Below are 21,773 nucleotides of genomic sequence, written 5' to 3'. Positions count from 1 at the left end.
CAATATGTTGGGTTCAGTGGTTCTTGAAGTCTGTTGTAACAAAGCTTTTGCATTCTGTCTCTAAACATTTATATCTGCTTGCCCATGTCTGGATGAATGTGATGTATATTACTGTACAAGAGGGAATGTGCCTGTGTTCTACTTGCATACTATAGTTTATGTAGTTTAATGTTAAACCATTTGCATATATTTGTTTTACATTGCAGACACTATTGAGTCTGGCATCACGGTCATACTGTAGCTGAAGTTTCACATACAGCCACTTTCTTACCTTCATTTTTAATGTACGATATATTTAGACTTTTGGGGAAAAAATCACACTAATAAGGTTAAAAACAGAATAAACAGTCAGTGTAAAATAATAAAAAAAATATTTCAGTGTTAAAATAAGTGCAACATAGAAATCTACTTTTTTTTGTTGGCACATGAAGGACTGAGTGGTGCTTGTTGTAAAGTGGCTTCAGCAGGGTTTTAAACCTGTAAACAGGGACATGAAGCTACAGTGCAGTAAGCCCTTCAGAGCTGAATTTTGTTCTAACCAAGCAAACTGTATTAATGTTACACGACCATCTAACCAGAGGGTTTGCCTTGAGGTTACACTACACTCCATCTAATTGCATCAGCACACAGCAGTATATTGAACTTGCCCAGACACATAAACCAACCTAACTGCTGAGACTGGACTTGTTGGACTATGTATTATATTTTCAGACAATATTTATCTCTGTATTGTGATATTAGTATGCCACGCACCAGTAAACATACAAAGCAGTCATCCCTTTTTTTTCTTACAAACAAATAGCCATTGACGGATATTTATGCAAAAGTAGGTCATTTTGTTGTTGTTGGGATGAATCATTCTTGAGACCGCGCCAGCAACAATCTATTGTTACACATTTCTGTTCATTGTCAGCAGTTTTAGCGGACATCTGCTAAGAATAATTCACATTTCTTCCTCTGCAGAGCTGCACAGCTTTCAGAGTCCAGTATGACCGTATCTGTTGCAGATCTGGTATCTGTCTTTGGTTGCACACATATTATAATGAAACTAAGCTGATGATAAAGGTCAAAATGTCAAAAAGCTTCTTAAAAGCCAATGCCCAGCTCAAATTAGAGGCTCACAGTGAGTTGGCAGTACTCCTGGCACACTCACAAAGCCATTTATCTGTGATATCTCAGTGGACTGTCAGGGTTTTAACAGGGGACACAGTAAGCTAGCTGATGACAGATAACCTTTTAGAAACCATGAAAAGTAATATGACAAAAGGTATTTGCTTGTCTGGGATATTTTTCATGTGTGCTTTCTCAAGAGGTTATATGTCTTCTCTCCCGTCACATTTTTTCACACAGACGTGTCTAAAGTTATAGCTGTTCCCTTATTTTAAATCAGCTTTACAATTGCTCAATTTTGGCTCATTCAGCAGCAGCCAAAACTGCACCCGAGAAAGCAGAAGAATCAAACACCTCCGGTCCATCTTTATGCACTGTTTGACACTCTTTAGAGCTTCCTCTTGCCTTGTTCCACCTCTGCATTCAGTGTGCCTAAGAGTCATTCAGACTTCAATAGGCCAGAATTGAACAAAACTTCCCATCAGTGTTTCATGTCTCTTGCTATCACATCAGGGGAAAAAGTGTTTTTTGTTATGTTGCAGACTAGAAAGCAGTAGCCTTGTTGCCACTATTCCACCAGGGATACCAGTTAGGAGTGTGAAATAAATGCAAGCACTCAGGGTTTTCCATCTCTCCACACCGTGCAAAAAACAAAACGATATTTCCAGTTCTTGCTTTATGTAAAATGTTGGTTTTCCTTTTACTGGCATGACACAGAGCCCCTGTTTTTAACTGAAATCTGTCTGTATCAGACAATGTAAGAGAGAACAGTTCTAAATATACAGCCTATTAATTTTATAGTAGCATATAAAGCCTGCTTAATAGTGTAAAAAAAGCAAGATAAATGTAGTAAATTCTCAAATAGTGGCTGAAGAATTTATTTACCTCAACTGCAGAGTCATGTCTTTATTTGAAGCAAGCATATTTATATGAGAGACAGACCTTTATATGTAATTTACCTATTTAAATAGTGTGTCTTATATTTTTATGTGTCCATTGTTTTGCTTTTATTTTATTCTACTGTTAATACAAACTGAAAACTGTCCTCATGTTGTCTCGATAAATGTATTGTAGTGTACATTTCTACAGCACTTAGTATCAGTACAAAAATATAATCATGTCACAGTCACTGCTCTGCTGCTTTGAGTTTCTCCTCTGTAACAGAAAAACTCTTTTCATGCACAAATTATTATTATTTCCACTTGCTGTTTTCCAGTGCAGTTACGTTACTGTCATCAACAGCAAAGCAAAGCAAACTTTATTTTTCACATTAGAGATTCAATGAGCTTGACACAAAAAAACATGCATATAAATATATATATATATATATATATATATATATATATATATATATATATATATATATATATATATATATAAAAATATATACATTCACATTTACATGCAAAACATACACATGTACAGACCTCAGCATGACATTTCCAGTCCTTATGTGTCACACTAAAAGCATACTAGCAGTTCAAATAGCATGATGTATTCATTTTCTGGTAGGCTTTTGATTTGAATGCATTTGCAGGAGTTAATGGTGCCCATTTGAGTTTTCTTGTAAACAAACAAAAGTTGTGTCTACAGTCATTTTGTATCAATGAGGCAAGTTGCATTTCTTTTCTTGCAAAACTGAATTTTTGAAGTGTTTTAAATGATTACCTTATTTACATCCACGTTGAATATCTTGCAGTCTTCTTCCTCCCTGTCTGTTGTGTTTCTTGGCACATTATCGCCCCATGTCTGTCACAGGAACCCATTGATAAGTCTGTATTTTGCTGGTGACATGAACATACAAAAAAACCCGGCTCCACAGTGCTATTAGAGTTCAACACCTGGACACTTAACTTTTTTTAAAAACCTTGTAGCAGAGTGGATTTAAGTGGAATGAACTGATAATATTTCTGTTTAAAAAGAGAAACAGAGTATCAGACTGATGATTTTGACAAATCTATTGTACACAACAAACTACTGTAGTTCTGTGTAAATTAACATTAAGCTGTATTTACTATGTTAGCAATTAAAGTACAGGTAATTACACCTCTCCGCAATGTGTTTTATCCACACTTTATTAGTGTTAGACTGACCTTTATTTGAATATCCTTACTCTATAATTTGTAGCCTCAAAACCCTCATGCCTTACAGTTATTTCAATTAAAACCTTTGATAGAATTTTTTTTTCATGACAGAACATTTTAAATACAGTTAGAGAACACTTGTAGATAGCAGAGCTTATATGCTATGCATGAGTAAGCATGCACATGTCATGCCAGTGACATGGGGCGGAAAAAGCACATACACTTCACGAGTGAAGTGGATCCAAGGTAAATTCTGCATGGCTTGCCTGTGTACAGTTCATTAAGAGTTAATGACTGGTGTAGAGGGCAGCAAGCTGTGCTGCCATTCACCAAGGTGTCCCGGTTGAGCATCCATGCAGAACAAGCACATGTTGGATTAATAATCATACTTCGGTAATTCTTATGGTGTTCATGAGCAGGACAATACCACAAGCACTTCATTAACCCCAGTGCTCCCGGTGCTCACACGAAGCAATGAACAAACGGGTGGCTTGTGGTACACACACGCGTGACCTCAGGCCACCTCGTCACATTAGTGCACAGCACAATGCAGCAGTCGCAGAGGCCTCTGTGGAGCTCATTATGCTCCTGACTAGTGAGCAGACTATTTAGACAAGCAGTTTTTGCCACATGACAGGCCTAATTCCTCATCTGCAACTCAAACATGGACTGGACTGCTTTAGAATGCACCGCTCTGCTCACTGTTAATGAAGAGGACACGTTACTGCCTCCAGAAGAATGACAGAAACCCCAGGCAGTATTCCCCTGCACTCCCCTATATGTGCCATTTCAATTCCAAGGAAGAAGAGGTCGTATTAGTTTTACCCCTCGTGCTTACCATTAGAGATATGTGATGTATTGTGTCAGCACATAATACTGTACCATCTCACAACTTCTCATGTGTCAAAATGTAAAACTCTCCTGACAAAAGAAACAGAAATGCCCATTCTGCCACGGTAAAGATGAGTAATAAGAATGAAAGTGAGAAGCTGATTAGTTAAGACATAATGCTTGCTTTAAGTGACGGTGCTCCTTGATCCGATTAATGCAGGTATCAGGAGCCTGTTAGCCTGCGAGTAAGTCATAGCAACATCTGCCAGCCACTAATGCTTGGAGTAGTATGCCAGAAGTGCTTTCACGTATTGATTGACAGTCGTGAGCTCCCACCCCTGACTTTGGCCTTGTCTGATTGGTTAGAAGGATGAGGCTTACTTAAAGACATGTGAAGGCAATATCTATGTACCGTGCCTAAGGCTCTTCAATGAGCCTCAGTCACAGAAGCCTTTTTGACAACACTTCTTTATATGTTTTGAAGCAGATTTTTGCAAAATACACTCACAAAAAACTCACATACTGGAGCAGGATTCGAGTAGTGTGTAGAATTTAGTGTACATTTTTTTCAATGAGTAATTATTTGATGATCAACACATATTGTTTTAGAGATGTACTTCCCAGAAATTACCTCCCACTCCAACAGCCTGATCAGTCTGGTAATTTAATTATGATGATTATTGTTACCCGAACTAATTCTTCTCTCATTTATTTCAAACTGCTGTCTTTGCTGTGACATTTTTATCTGTGATGATTTTTTTTTTTCCCAGGAAAGATGTACCTGATGTAATTAAGCAAAAAGCTCTCATGATCTGGCTGGGGCATTAACTTGTAAACTGAAGAAAAAATGTGAAAGAATGTGAGAGAAAATGTGTCTGAAAGGACCGTGGATGATATTAAAGGCACAATCTGTAATCAAACAAAAATTCAATAACACACTTTTTAATTGGTTAACAGGTCGATTAATACAGGGATTGGCATTATTCTATCACTGATGTTTGTAAATGCATGAGTAAAATTGCTCATGTTTTCAATTAGCAGTTAATGCAAATACACACACAAAAATAACCAGAAAATTATAAATCCAAAAGACAACCCGCTCAGTCTTACAGTATACAAACATATTCCATTTTTCAAACATATATATTTGGCCTCTATGATATTACATTGCATACATGATAAACCGATTTTGTATGGTCTGATTTCTTTTTTTAAATGGCCTTTTTCAGACTTAAACCTGTATCTGTATACAATGAGCAGTCGTAATAGGTGTAATGGGTTCATATAGATTACATTTACAGTAACTCAAAGCTGTGATAAAAGGGCTGCCAATCCATAAAAATAACATAATTTAAAAAGCAAGCATGACCAAAAGCTGTAAAATATAATCGTATCAGCAGTGTTGTGCTGGTAGGGTAGCTGCATTATTCTCTTTTAGAGGACCAATTTTCTCTTTTAGCAACATCGGTGTCCATGTGCAAACTTCAGCACTTAACCGCAGCCATGACAATGGAATGCAGAGTGCTTCAAGGCTCTTATAAAAGCTTGAGAGATTGGAGAATGTTTTTTTTTTTTAAAGTACCCTGGTACGATTAAAATCTTTGATAGAAAACATGACAGATTCATGATAGTGTTGATGTGCTTTATATGTTTATTCAAACATGATTCTTCTCTGCTTCATAAAGTCACTGTAATCCTCCCATGATCACTAAGTGCTTTGTGATGTGGGCGGCATTGTCATAGAGGCAAGGCAGAGTAAAACAGTAATGCTGTAATCCAGCAAGGCTGACTCATCGAGATGTGGATTAGGGTGCTGCATCCTCCAACATGGAAACAAAGAGCACAAAAAAATAACTCATCAGCAGAAATCCATCATCAGCAATTGGCCACGTTTAGCCGCTTGTTTTTAACTAGGATGCTCATTGTGTTATGGGAGGCTTAATAATAAAACAGTTGTGGTAAAAAAAAGGCTTTACAGTACAGCTTTAATCAGTGTTAGAAGGTTTAATTGTTTGTGAAAGTTTATGGGAAAAGCAATTAGACATGAAGTTCCCTCGTTCTCCCTCCTAGGAGAACCTTCCCATGTTCTACTGTGATTAAACATTCGCTGAACTGGAAGTGTGGTTCATCTAGTTTCCACTGGGGATAGTTTACAGAGAAGTCTTTGGTGTGCTGTCTTTGTGACATATTATTACAGCTTGTCTTAAAACGGCACACAGGAATACATTGTTATAAATTGTTATCACAATGATAAAGCAGAGGACACCTTGTGCAGGCAGCACGAACTATGAGAAAAGTGTGCTTGAGGTCAAGAGAGGGTCAATTGCAGCTGGGGCTCCTGTGATGATCCAGTTATGTAATGTCCAATTCTCATTGTCCAAAGGCCTTGTTAGCATGCAGTCCAGCTTAATAGATGTTGCTCGGTACACAGTAACACAGAGCTGGTCGCAAAAGGTCCTGATTATCCTCAGTGAAATCTTTGAACATTCAGTGCAAACCTTTAAAAAATAATTTATTTCTACATTTGCACATTACAACAACTACAAGATCATTAAGGTTAAAAAGCTAAAAGATCAACACTGAATAGCCTTTCTGTTTATCATAATTTATTCAGCCTTAGTATAATGTTCAGGTTTCTGTTTGAGACACTGTTTGTGGTTTTGGTTTGTCCTAGGCCTAAGGAGCAACATTTTTCACAAAGATCCAAAAGAAAAAGGAAAAAAAAAAACACTGATTCAAGAATCATTATTTCCGTTAGCCTGCTTACGAAACCTTGTACAGCTCCATCAATCTCGTCTGATGCTTGTGGCAATTTCTCTGTCACTTTTTTCATGGTTGTATGAGCTATGTAGGAAGATAACATCCACATTGTTAATCCCTCCCTGCAAGCCTGAAATGATTGCCCTATTGTTTCTCTCATCGATGGAAACAGATGTCAATGAGCAAAACACCACACCTACTATCACTGAGCACTTTATTAGGAACACCTGAGCAATCTAATGGAATCCAATACAACCGCTCTACCGTATATTCTACATTCACAAAGCTTATTTTCACTTCTTGTTGACTTTGTCAGGAAGGTGATAAGGTGATACTTTATGGAGTGCATTATACTGAAAAATGTTTCTAATTATTTTGTCCAACCCATTATCATAACACACATACGCTCCAGTACACTACCACCACCCACTCCAACCTCAATAATAAACATAAAGTAGAATTATCACCTTTCTGAATTGAAAATGAAAATTTGTAAGCTTCATAAAAGTCGAGTTTATGGCAGAGCTGTTGTATTGAATTGCATTAGAGTGCACAGGTGTTCCTGCTAAAGTGCTCAGTATGTAAACTCCTGAACTAATCAGACATTTGAGTCTAACTGGATCTTGGTGATGGTAAAAGAAACCATGGTAATTGTTGATATTTGATAAGACATGAACTCAGGTCTCTGGCATGAAAGTAAGACTTGCTTCATGCCTATTGACTACCCTGACACCCCACATTACACATACTTACAAACTGAATCGTGCAATATGAACCTAGTACCTAGAATATACACTATACCTGTGTGATTTCATGAGGAAACATCTACTGTACTGCAGACATAGTAGTTGTTCTTAGCCGTCTTGTAGAATTAAAGACATAATTGAAAAGAAAAATCTGATCCGCACTAATAATTGTAATAAATACAGTAACAATGACAACACATTAGTTTGCTTTCACAGAGTCATGCTTCACTGAAAATAGCTCAATACACATGTAGTAAATAGTGTGATTATTTTCTCATTTAGGCATAGCTGGCAACCCAGTTCTCTTCAACGAAAACGGAGATGCCCCCGGGCGCTACGAGATCTACCAATACCAGATCCAAAACCGAACGGCTGAATACAAAAGCATCGGACATTGGACGGATAATCTCCAACTCAATGTGAGCATTCCCCTTTCTATTCCTTACCCACACATTCCCACACAAAAGAATTGATAACATTCAGCCTACAAGTGTTATATGTGTGTTAGTGTTTGCAGTGAAAATGCTTCTCTATGAAAAGTTGTTTTCTGCAGCTCAGCAGCTGCATGTTTGCTCACTAACTCCTCCTGAATCATTTGATAGCACTTAGTGCAATCTTCAAAGGTGTAAATATCCAGAGGGCACTTTAAATGATTAACAGGGCGGACTGTGATGAAAAGAAAGCCATAAGAGCTTAAGGACAGACATATTTAATATCATCTCTCCAGACAGAATCACTGACTTCCAAAAACAGTACTGTGGGAACGGAGTGTGATGAAGTAACGGTATTATAACAGTAAATTACATAAAGGAACCAAACAAATTATGTTTTGACTAAATGAAGAGGAGGCCTTGGGCAGGCAAAACAGAGTACAATTGAACACATAAAGCTGCTTGAGAGGAGCTTTGTCTTCTTTACCTCTTTCAACAACATGTGTTGTGGAGAAGAAAAAAAAGAGAAAACAGAAAAGCTCGTGGTGGGCACCTACTGTAGAACTTGCCAATTCTGAGTCTAAAGCCGACTGTATTTAATTAGTGAGCTTTGAGTTCTTAATTAAATGCATATTCAGAGACAAATTTACTGGCTTTGAGTGAAATTGATAACATAACATTAAAGAGAGCAGACCCATTTAAAAAGACACATTTAATTTATCTTTACAAGTATGCTCGCGTTAAGACAGGAAATCCACAAAGGAGAGCTGTATACTGAAACAGAATTTATCTTGTATACCTTTGATCGTAGACAGCAGCGTATTGATTTTCGAACACAAACAACCACTGTATTTACCAAAGCCAAAAAAATAATAAATAAATAAGAGAGGAGAGAAGCACTGTGTCAGTTCCCTGCAGAGCAAACAATATGTTGGCCCGTTAGTCCTGTGTCTTGCCCTTGAGATAATTTAACCTCCCCCTGGAAAATTTTGCTGAATCTTAAAATAATGCTTTATTTGACCCCCACTTTGCCCTTTTCTACCCCCCACCTAAATAAATAAATAAAACCAGGTAACATAGGAGTGTACAGATTGGTACTTCAGCCCTGCTTGAAACACCCAAACAGCGAGTAATCACCCTTTAGATTGTCCTTGAGCTCCAGGCGTCCAGAGCATCTTTTTGGATCAATAAAACATCACTACCTCTATATGTCGCTATTTTACAGGATATGGACAGCTTACTAAACAACAAATCTCTTCTCGTCTGTCTTTGTCTCCCTCTATCCCTCTCTGTGTCCATTCATGGTTATCTGTGTCTCTCTGCCTCCTTTGCAGGTTAGTGAGATGCAGTGGCCCGGCGGTGTCCGTCAGATCCCTTCCTCAATCTGCAGCCACCCCTGTCAGGCCGGCGAGCGCAAGAAGATCGTGAAGGGCATCCCATGCTGTTGGCACTGTGAGCGCTGCGATGGCTATCAGTATCAGGCGGACACCTACACCTGTAAGATGTGTCGCTTTGATTTGCGGCCCAACGAGAATCACACCGGCTGTGTTCCAATCCCCATTGTTAAGCTGGAGTGGAGCTCTCCGTGGGCAGTCATCCCTGTGCTTATTGCAGTCGTTGGCATCATGGCCACTCTGTTTGTGGTTGTCACCTTCATCCGCTACAATGACACTCCCATTGTAAAAGCATCAGGGCGAGAGCTGAGTTATGTGCTGCTAACTGGCATCTTCCTCTGTTATGCTACAACTTTCCTAATGATTTCTACCCCCGATGTAGGAATCTGCTCCCTCCGCAGGATCTTCTTGGGTCTGGGCATGAGTATCAGTTACGCTGCCCTGCTTACTAAAACCAATCGTATCTACCGCATCTTTGAGCAGGGAACAATGTCTGTGAGCGCTCCCAGGTTCATCTCTCCGGCCTCCCAGCTAGCCATTACGTTCACCCTGGCTTCAGTGCAGCTGCTCGGCGTGTGCATCTGGTTTGGCGTGGATCCCTCCAAAGCCATCATTGACTATGAGGACCAGAGGACATCTAACCCGGTGTTGGCTCGTGGTGTGCTCAAGTGTGACATCTCTGACCTGTCTCTGATCTGCCTGCTGGGCTACAGCATGCTGCTCATGGTCACCTGTACAGTCTACGCCATTAAAACCAGAGGGGTGCCCGAGACCTTCAATGAGGCCAAACCCATTGGTTTTACCATGTACACCACCTGCATTATTTGGCTAGCATTCATCCCAATATTCTTTGGCACCTCACAGTCCACAGAAAAGGTAAGATTACAACTATTGCTTTAGTGCAGTTTGTTTTTTGTTTTTTGTCTGCAAAACTTTCATAAATATGAAATCTATTAGCTTACTGTTACCGTATTTCCTCTTGGCTCATTAATCAGGATGCTTGAAATCAATTTCTGCCATTGCAGGAGTGTGTAGGCAGGACACCTGGACAGGATCTTTAAACAAGAAAATATTACAATGCAGTGATGAAAAGTACATTTACTGAATGTTAAGGGAACTTAATTGGAATAACTTTTTGAGCTACTCTATACTACTAGTATTTTTTCCATCACTGTATATTAGTTTACTTTGTCTTAAAAGTGCAATTCACTAATCCATGTACCTCATTCCCATAAAGGCAATTTTCACTTACTTCATATTAAAATATTTCGTTCTACTTATTTTATGACCTGAGCAATTAAAGAAATTAAGTAATTAAACAACTTGACAGCCAAAACAATAACTAAAAGGCAAATGTCACGTAGAAGCTTTCTGATTTGCTTACAATTTACCAACTCTGAATACAGTTTTATAAATTCAGTCTATATTAACTCTGCAGGCAGCACACAAGCCTGTGACTCATATACATGTGATGACTGTATGCCACAGTGCATTAGAGAGAGAGATGAGCTGTTTACACAAACACAAGCTCACATTCGTATTCCCATGTCAAATCAATGTGCCTGAACTTATGAAAGGTGGACCTGGATCACATCCAGTGGGAGCACTGGGAGGCTTCAGGTCAAGAGGGATCCGAAAGGGACATGGAAATCGAGGTTGGACTTGGAACTCACATTCAGAGGGGACAGTCTGGGTACAAAGCCAAAGGGGTGCAACAATGACACGGTAGAAATGTGTAGATCCAATTGAAAGAGGTCTTTTGGCAGTGTTACAAAAGGGGCTCAGTGGCTACAAGAGAGGACAGTGGTGAGGGAAAAGCCTCAAACTGGCATGGACACTATCAGCAGTGACAGCATGGTTTTGACAGATGCAACAAATTAATCTTTACCTCCTCCCCTTTGGGATTAAACAAAACAATGCATCAAAATGCTGCCCTGGAAAACTGGCTGTGATAGTTACCTTTGTGGAAAAACATTCTTGAGAGACCTAGTGTGCACATTGTCACGCTCAGCATTCGAAAATCATTTCAACAGTCTACAGCATTGCAGAAAATCTGCATATGACTGCAGCCAATTGAACCACATTAATAATGTAGTATGTGACCAGTAGTTCATATGCTGCATGTTGTGTTAACACCACAAAGTCCACACTGCTGTGAATCTGCATATTAGCTCTCTCTTACACCGTACATCTGCTGGCATTTAACACTGAAGCTGAGCAACAGCCTCTTCATGTTGAAAACAATGAGAGACCTGCTGAGTTCAATACTGCTTGGGATTGTTTTATATCACATTTACTGAAATATATTCAGGAAAATGAACTGAAACTACCATCACTCTACGTTCTTGATCACCATACACATACAGTAGCATACTCAAGGAAGAAAGAAACAGTCCAACTGCAAAATCCACATGATTCTTTAATGTGAATGTTGCACATCTTAAGTCACATGTCAACAGCTTCTTTGTTTAATCATTTCATCTCCTCTCTCTGAAGATGAAAGAGAATTATACAATCACAGTGAGATTGAACAGCTTTTTTTGGAGGATGAGGTAATCCATTAGCTAGCATGGCTTTGAATAGTAAAATAGAAGTGAGAAAAATCTTTGAAGGGTAAGTTAAGTCGTACTCTTTATTTCCTCCTCCATACCTCAGACGTATTGAATTCAAACAAACCCTGAAAAACACTTCTCAGGTCCGTATAAGACTCTAAACTAGATTAGTCCCTCATTAATTATCATTTCCTGTAAAAAACTGTACACAGAATGGCTGGAAGATGGTTCTACTTTTATCATTTAGAAATTGTGTTTCATTGCCCTGAGCTACATTAAGGTGTAACCAGAAATGTAAATTTTGCTTTAGGGAAATGTTCTACATTTTTGAGAATATATAATCAAAAGAGTGTTGCATCTGAAAAAATGTACTTAAATACTAATGGTCTAGTCACACCATACAGCACTAAATAAAAAGAAATATGTGACTGATTCTCTGTACTGTTACATAAACATTGTTCTTATTTAAGGAATTAGCATGTCAAAGCAAACACACCTCATAATCATCATACTGTAAATGACAGGCCCCACAAAGCCTCACAGCCTATGTTAACACGCCTTTCAGAGGAAATTAAATGCTCTACTTCCTCCGGGTCTTGATTTACCTTATCTAGTTGCCTATGTGCTCATCACCAGTTTACAGAGGGCCTCTGCCACAGCGTTACAAGCTGTGTCATTTATTTGTCATCTAGTGCCAGGATAAATGTAACAAATGCCATGGGAGGCTCTCTCTATCATTCAAACGGGGACATCTGGTCTATCTATGGAGCGTGATCGCTGTGCTTTATGGTAGCTTCAGGAATAGACGTGACACCTGCTTACCTGGAGAAACAGTATAAATCAGTGGCTGTCTCAAAGACACAGAGGGAGGGGGAGCTGTATCAGACAATAGCATGCATGGGAATGTAGCTTCAGCACAACAGGCTCAGTTCAAATTTAATCATCCCACACAAAGAGCTCCTGCCATTATAGTGCATGAATGGACTGATGAATTGAGTGGTGTTGTTTATTTCTCTATGAAGTCTCCATCACACTATTGGCACCGTCAACGCGACGACAAAAACTGCTGTTAGTGCACTAGTCAGACAAAGTGTGGGAGTTGCAGTGAGTTCAACGAGAACAGATGTCAGACAAGAGTGTGCTTGTAACAGTGTTGGTTCGGTGTTCTTCCCTGCTACCTGTTACCCCTACACCCCCCCTTCTCTGCGGTTCTTTCCATCTCTCTCCCTTTGTCTATTGTCAATCTGAAGATAAACTGCATTATTCACAGTAATGTCCCACAGGCCCAATAATACATAATGAGGATTGATGTTTCAGAGCAGAGGGAGCGGAGCAGCATCTAGGACTTCGGAGAGCCTTCTGGGTCTCCGCTGTTGACCTATCGTTGCTCGAATAATGGGTGAACATGCAGCGAAGCTAATAAAGGCCAAAGGACTATGATCTTTATGAATAACATTCTGCCATGAAGCTATATTTTTATGTCCCCCAAGGCTTCTATTTGTTTATTAGTTTAATTAGAGTGCAATTATAGTTGCATTCTCATGCAGCAAGCCCCTCTGCTGAGTGTTTCCAGTTTTCATACCATGCTGTGAAATAATGCAATAGCTTAATGTAGAATGAGAATTATCCAGTTTAAATGAATTTGATAGTATGCATCCTGCTGCAGATGCTCTCCAGAGTCCCTGGTTGAAAATAGAAACTGTTTATATTTAACTCTCAAATTAATCTTACGTTATCAGCTATCACAGGCGTTCTCATTCTGTTGCATTGCTCTCTCTGTAGGCTGTGTTGATGACATTTTTTTTTTTTTTTTACTCTTTGCTGACTCCTTTTATCATGTTCTGATAGATCCTCATTGTATTCCTTGCATCTAGTTCATGCATTAATGCTGCCATGTGCTGCTTACTCTAGGTTATGTTTGCCCACAGGCAAGATATGCTGATGGCAATGTGATGATAGGTGTGTGAGATTTACAGCGACTTGCCTTCATGAGCTCCAGCCTGTGCACGCTCAGGTGTGCTGCAATGAGGAGAAACAAATTATTGAAATGAATACTGGAGTTGCTCTGACACTAAAGACAGGACTCCATGCTCAATGGAGCAGTACAGTAGGTGTTTGAGGTTTTTTTTCATCCAGTGGCACCTTGATACTATGTGACGAACTACCAGAAAGAAATATATTGATTTCAAATAAAGGCTGAGCAGTAATTCAATATTATCATCTATCAACTTTTAGCAGAATTGTATTGTGACAAGATGGACAAATTGTGTTTTCAAGTTAGAACAATAAATCAGTAAGGTTGATATACCAACTGCCATTAGCTTTTAAATATTGTGATAGTGTAGTTGATGAATAACAACACACTGCAGCACAGTCAATGCCCAAGATATAACTGAGATGATTCAGAAACTGCGTCACATTTGGTTGTCGGCTAGAAAGCACCACACAGTCGTCCTCGCCAACTGTAAAATATCAGTGACAAATTTTAAATATCAATGACCACAAGGATGCCTTTGGAGAGTTTAATTATTGGATGAAAAGCAGCAGCAACATTTTTATTCTGTTTATGTGTGTAACAGCTTGGGTTCAGCCGTCTATCCCTAAGGCAGCAGTGAACCGAGCCCAGAGCAGTTCACTGGTTAACACTCCCCTACAGCTGGGAGGGGACCACTGCAGCTGTCTCTATCATACAGCCTCCATTCTCCCATTCTTCACTCTACCCAGCGGTCCCACATGGTTACCCGGGCTAGCTGAGATGAGATGCGGCCAGCCCGGAGGGAAAGTACAGTGAAGAGTCACAAATAATAAAAACAAACAAGATATTCTCAAGCAGAGGTCACATCTGGGGAGCTAAATGTTACTCTGCTTTGATGAATAACCAGCAGAGACCTACTGGGGGTCACTCAGCAGCAGATGAAAACTCTCCCAGTCAAAAGGAAGAGATACTGCTTTAAAGGTAGAACCATATAAAATATTTACAGTTCAGGGTGCAAAGCCTACACATGAGGGAATGTATTAGTTTATTCTAATCTCATGGCCACGGGAAATATTTGGTTCTGATTTGATTTTGCACACATTATTAAGAACAAATACATATGAACCAAGAGTGGTTTAATTACATTTGTTTTCTTTTATTAAAAGAAATAGACAGGAACTTTAAAATGCCTTAATGAATGTGTTTAAAAGTAGAAGAAAAAATGTATAAACAGTCTTTCCTTGAGGCAGTGTGATAATTTGGGTTGCGTCACAATGCGACAGATTCAGACCAGATGCTGGAACATTAGAATTAAGAGCAGGACTGAATATGGTTCTTAGTGATTGAATGTGGATTTGGAATAGTAATTGTGATAAATGCTTTTGACATAAAAGAGTGGCCAATCATACTGTACAATTTGCAGAGAACCAATCATTTTGCCACCCTGGTAAAGTCACAGACTGTATAAAAATAATGGGCTTAGCCAGCATGACATCATCCATTGGTTTGTGGACTCTCATTTAGAAGCCTCAAATTGGCATTTTGACCGTCTCCAACTTGGATTTTTTTGGAGACAGAAGTAATGAGGAGTGGAGCTGAGTCTAACACTAGCTGTTAGCTTAGTTACCTAACCAGAGTTGTTGCCATTGTAGCGTCTTGTCAATTACAATGTAACCATGTGATGTCCAAAAGCTCCCTACTTAGTCATCAAATTTAAATTAAATGGGACCATAATTTTATTGAAGAAGAATTGAAGCTAGTGATTGAGACCAAACTGATTAGGAAAGTGTTTACTGAAATAATAAATCAAGTGAGAAGTAGGGTCATTTTCTTTTTGAAGCCAGTGGAGTCACCTCTGATGGCCATTAGAGAGAATGCAGGTTTAACGCACTTCCGCATTGGATTCACTTTTCAGGCCTGGAACTACCCACTTGGGGAAAACCCAATAATAACAGCTTCTCATATTTTCATATATCCTTAAAAAAGGAAACTGACTGCCAGTTCCTGTCCACATTAAAGTAAATATACTGAACATTTGTATTGCAACGCTTGACTGGGAGTAGGGAATATGAGACAGGAAGTGGAGGCTATTTCCTATGTGGAAAACATTCTTGTCACATACAGGTGCACACGTTATCAAAATTGATATCTCTATCATCATCATACAAAAACATAATCAGTGATTTTGTTTATAATACTCATGTCAAAAAGAAGCTAACAGTTGAAACAAATGTTTTATTATTTAGGATCCCTCTCTCATCTTAATTTTTCATCACCCTCTTATGAGTTGTTAAAAAAAAACATTACTAAATTACATTTAGAGCTGCAATAATTAGTCAGCTAGCCAATTAGCTGATTGGTGGACAATGAATCAGCAAAAAAAGATTAAAGCAATTTTTTACTCCTTCCAGATTCCCAACTATGAATATTTTCAGGTTTTCATACTCCTCTATGATTATGTTTGGGTTTGGACAAAACAAGACATTTTGACCATGAATAGTAAGAATGGGCTATGGAAACTTGACATTTGTTTTCTTTTCTTTTGTTACTTTCTTTTTTTACAATTCTCTTACATTTTACAGACCACACAAATGATCAGTTCATCGATAAAATAATTGGCAGATTATTAGATACACACATTCTATGTGTATACCAGGCCATATGTATGAAATTATATATGCATAGTTTTTGTATTTATGCATAATTTATACATCTGGTTGTACATTATCATTTTCTCATTACATATTGACTGAAGCAGAATGTTTTGGTTCTAGACAGAGATCATTAAAATGTCAGGATGCGTTCATGTCTGCAGGGCTGTTACATTATGACTTGTGTAACACAACATCACAAGTTTAATTCCTCCCGGATGGCCAGTCACGCAGTCACAACACAGCATAATGTATAGAAATTACAGAAGCTTTCCTTTTTCTTTAATGCTTCCCTGATGATGACTCATTAATTTGTTGCAGCTTTGTAAACAATTCAAATGAAATGAGTGAGAGTGATACTCAGCATTGCCCTCCCCCCTGATTCAGAGGATTTGACCAAGTGTAAAATTTTCATGAGCTTGTTTCTTTTTTATGGGCCTGCTTGTTATGAGTTAGAATAGGATCCAATCGACTGGTGTTATCAAATTTGTGTTCAGGTTGACGTGATGGCCATATTAAAACTAGCATGGCAGAAAATTAAACAAACAAGGTGGCCTTGGCTGGTTCAGCACACGTGCTGTAAAAGCAGATGAGATGCTGATTTAAAACAAATGTTATTGCATCACTTGCAGTGAATAGTTTTGAAGCCTCTTTTGGCCTCAGTAAAAACTACTTCAACAACAGCTTGGCTAACAAACGGGTCATTGGATGCTCTAATTAGAATGATACACAGCAGATGTCACTTGTACTGTACAGGCCGCTTCTCATACTGAAATATCTGCAACAGCCCGTGCCAAAAAAAGACTAAACTGTTTGTTTTGTGCATGTTTGGTATTTGCCTTTTGCAGATGTACATCCAGACAACCACGCTGACCATCTCTGTGAGCCTGAGCGCCTCAGTGTCCCTGGGGTTGCTCTACATGCCCAAGGTCTACGTGGTTCTCTTCCACCCTGAGCAGAATGTGCCCAAGCGTACACGCAGCCTCAAGGCCGTGGTTACCGCTGCCACCATGTCCAACAAGTTCAACCCCAAGGCCGGACTCAGACCCAACGGAGAAGCCAAAACCGAGCTGTGCGAAAGCTTCGAAACACAAAGTAAGTACATGAATGCTAATGAGGAAGACTTTGACTAAGAGCCTGCTGGATCTTTTTTTCTTCTTCTTTGTCTCAGGCATGATTTGTCCTTCATTGTCTGTAAATCAAACAAATTGTTGCAAAGATAGGAAGCAGAGTAACAAATAATTACTTATTAACAGATGTGTAGCATGTTATTTAACACTTCACTGAATCCAGTAAATTCACCACCGTTGATCATTTGGTGGGAGGGAATTGGATATCGTTTGCGAGTCAGGAGGAAGCATTACAGCATTGTCAATTATGTGTGGGGGTGGGGGGGGGCAGAGTCATGAAGGAATGGATTATAGCTGTCAACACAGACCATATTCTGCTGTTCAACAATGCGACAACTAATCTACTTCAGATATACGTTCAAATGTGGCAAGTAGGAGATGTTTTTTTTGTTTTGTTTTAGTCTTTTGTCATTTTTCTTTTAATGCTCACAAACCTGATTTTCATCATTATTTCATTGAATTTAGTGGCTACACAAGAAACTTGACATCATGACTTGTGCCACATACTAAAAAGGTACCTTCTCTTTTTAACCATTGCTTTCTCCATTAACATCCCACCACAGTTTTAACGAGTGAAATGTTTAATGCATTAACTAATTAGTACACTGACTTATTTAAGTCAGAAGTCTCTGATGCAGAAGAGGTCATGGCAGCCTCTGACATCAGTGTATGAATGTGTGTGTGAATGGGTGAATGTTGGCCTGTGTTGTAAACTGCTTTGAACGGTTGGTAGACTATCCAGTGCTACATAAATGCTGTCCATTCATATCTCAAACTCAAACTTAGAAACCACTGGCCAGATTGTTATTTGCCAGGGAAGGCTGCTTGAACACAGAAACATAATTCAGAATAACTTTTCTTTCTTTCTTCTTCCCCTGGTACCCCTGGTAGAGTAATGCTGCATTAGGCTCTATTTCTGCAGACTGGCAACTTTCTTAGTATTACTCCCAGTGTAATAATCCTGTTTGCTCTGCTTAGTGCTGGTATCTTTCCATACACATAGTATCATACTACATCACAGCTGGGTGTGGTCACATGTCAACCAGACCACACCTACCTGTGACGTTCAAAAGATTTATACCTTTTAAGCTACAGAGGCCAAAACCTGGTTTAAACTGTAAATAATCAAGTCACATCTGACTCTCACTTTCTGAAGCAGCTGAATCTCTCGAAGCATGCCGCCCTCTAATCTCAATACCAATAAAAATGCTTAGCACCACTGTATCAGTGACAGACTCTGGATTTATACAAGTGAAGTAAATAACAACTTCAGCAAATGAGTCAGCAGAAATTACTCATGTGACATCCAAAATGCTCTTCCTCAGCTTGCCTCTGGCAGGAAAAGGTTTCACATCTGTCAACGGAGATACACTCCCTCCGCCTGGCCTGCACTAAGAGGGAATCAAGCCTATTGTCACACATTTTAAGACTGTATTTACTCCTTAATTCTTCATACCAACAGTAGAGAAAAATGTTTCCCTTCACCAAAGAATAAAAGCGCTGACATTGTGTTTACTGTTAACACAAAAAAAATAAATCAATATAGACTGTATACACGGTAGTCACAATGGCCCGGGCCGTTGCTGTGAGGCCCATCAGAATAGCAACATGTAAACACAGTGCAGCATTAATTCCTCTCTTGCTTTATGTTCCTGTTGAGGGTTAATAGGGCCTTTTGTTACAATAAGTGGCAAGACGGCAAAGACACAGAATTGATAGCCAGCAGCAATTTATCCTGATGAGGTTACTGTTTACAGGGGCTGTACAGCGCATGGCTATTTGAATAAGCACCATTTGTCATTGTCATCGCCAGTGTGGATATATGGCTTGATGAAATTGAAAAATTCCTGTCTGGGCCAGCTCCCCCAACTGCCTAGATCTGGTGGCAATATGTCAGGATTTATCTGCTCCACCTCAGCGAATCAGCTAACACGGTCTGGGGAGACAACTGGAAAGTTGAGGCCTGATAGCTGAAGGAAAAGGAGGTGGTGTGGGTGGGTGGGTGGGGGGGAGGGGGGGTGCAGTGGGCTTTACTGAAATCGCCATTTGCTGTAGGTAATACAGGCTGTGCATTGATGGTAAAAAATAGCGAAAGAGCTTAGGAATATTTGGGAATTACTGGCATTTATGTTACAATGCTGCATTGCATCTAAACAGCAACTGGAAGCTGATTTTCATCTATTATGTGGCATTTCATCTTGTACTTAATACCCCAGGAAAAAGGGGCCAAGCAAAAACACCCACATCATATCACATCACATCATAACACCTCTTCTCATATGTGACGATGTTTTACCTTGAATCCGCTTGATTCTCAGTCTCTCCTCTCTTTGTTCTCTTCCAGGTTTCTCAACAAAGCAAACATACATCAGCTACAGCAACCATGCAATCTAAGGGACAAAGGCTCGTGTCATAATTCAGGATTTCCTCTTGATGGTGAAAAACATGCAGTGGATGTGTCATTGTATGAGTGGAGATCACAGAAGCATTGCCCAAAGATGTGACATGGTGAGGACAAACCACAAAGAGGTGCAGGGGATGGACAACCCGGGGACCAGAACAGATAACAGTACAATTGTAAGGTTCCATCTTCTGTAAGTCTCACACTAATTTAAAAAAAGAAAAAAAAGAAAAAAAAGAAAAATACTTGCATGGCAGAGGCCTGGAGACTGAAGGATGGAGCTTTCCTTTTGAGTGTTTACATTTCAGCTATGCCCTCTTTCAAAGACTTCTCTGTCATCCTGAGCAGCGCTGACTGAAATTGAACTAAAATCAAGAATATGTTCAGGTGTTCTTAATGTTGTCTGCCAGTTTTTGCAAATTATAATTAATCTTAAAATCCTCAAGGCATCACAAGGGATTAATCGACACCACAAAGGCATGAAAACATGGTCCATGGATTTCTAAGAAGGGTTTGTGTTTTTATTTTTACTTCTAAATGTATTCGGTCTCATGAGTCAAAAATGATTGAAAAAGGCGATCATCTCAACAATGCAACAAATCTGTACCAGACTCCATTATTTTTGTTTGCCTCTTCCAGGTTTCTGCTGAGTTAATAAGAATGACATTGACTACAAATATAAGATGGTCTCTGCCGATTTTGAGCATGCCAGTTTCAACATCATGTGTTGTGTTGTAGAAAAAGAAAAAAAAAACAATATCTTTGGAATGCGTTTAAACTCTGTTGCAGCGTTGTTACAATTGTTTGGGCCTGAGCCTATTCGTACGTTAAAAACTGTTCTCAAATGGTGAAGGTCTAGTGAGTGATTGTTTATCTGTGCTTAAGTGAGGCCATGATTTGTATTATCAGTTAGCCCAAGGCTGACACTGCCCTCTGCATACCTGTATGTGCTTTGAAACGGTGGCTTATGGTTAAAATGGATCGTATTTTAGCCAGGAGATGTTACTTTAAGCTGTCGTCCAGGATGACCCTCCCATCACTGCCACTAGCGATTCTCTTGGTCACGCGTAGCGTAAGGGTAAAGCTTAGCTGTACAGATCCATTAGGAGGGGGAATTAAGATGAAGTATGCCCTTGAGAGAGAGGATCGTGCAATATGCCTCGAAGGTGATATCCATAATGGACAAGCTACAGAGGAAATTCATTACTCTATATGTCCTCCTCAGGCACTCTCGTGATAAGGAGGAGGTGTCAGGAAGTTGTAAGGCTTTTCAACAAATGAAAATCTAATTGCAAAAGTATACGATATCTCTATAAATCACCCTCAGCTCGCTGAACAGATAAATAGTTGGCTTTGAGCAGTATAAAAGCCCTCTAATGTCTTGAGGAAAACATTGTGGGGTCATTTGTGTTGTGAATTCAATGCTGCTTTTCATGCCTCTCTCTGTATTACTTTCAGCACCATTTGTGTTGCAGAATAAAATGTGAGTGCTGACCAAATTAAATGGCAAGTTAATGTATGTTATTAAATAGACTGATGATGTCTGCTTTATGTCCTGACATATCCTAAAATTGGGGAAAATGTACAAAAAGATACAGTGCCTGGCTATCTGACTATGTATTTGTAAAACCTCATGAAAACTAATGAAGTGTGTGAAGCATGTTTAGTTTTTTTTTATACAAAATTTTATTTCTATTAAAAATGTTTT

General features: G+C 39.2%; 1 protein-coding gene across 1 annotated transcript in view; it reads left to right on the top strand.

Annotated features, from left to right (window-relative positions):
* The window catches only part of LOC128356263 (metabotropic glutamate receptor 4-like), a 130,488-nt gene extending 110,430 nt beyond the window's left edge, over window positions 1-20,058 (top strand). The window contains exons 7-10 of the mRNA XM_053316752.1: window positions 7,814-7,950; window positions 9,297-10,232; window positions 17,383-17,629; window positions 20,009-20,058. Of these exons, the coding sequence (XP_053172727.1) occupies window positions 7,814-7,950; window positions 9,297-10,232; window positions 17,383-17,629; window positions 20,009-20,058 (1,370 nt within the window). The remainder of the gene's footprint in view (window positions 1-7,813; window positions 7,951-9,296; window positions 10,233-17,382; window positions 17,630-20,008) is intronic.
* The last annotated feature ends 1,715 nt before the right edge of the window (window positions 20,059-21,773 follow it).

Source organism: Scomber japonicus, chromosome 3 (assembly GCF_027409825.1).
Source record: "Scomber japonicus isolate fScoJap1 chromosome 3, fScoJap1.pri, whole genome shotgun sequence".
NCBI lineage: Eukaryota > Metazoa > Chordata > Actinopteri > Scombriformes > Scombridae > Scomber > Scomber japonicus.
The sequence above is the reverse complement of the archived record's forward strand: the minus strand, read 5'-3'. Positions and strand labels throughout refer to the sequence as shown.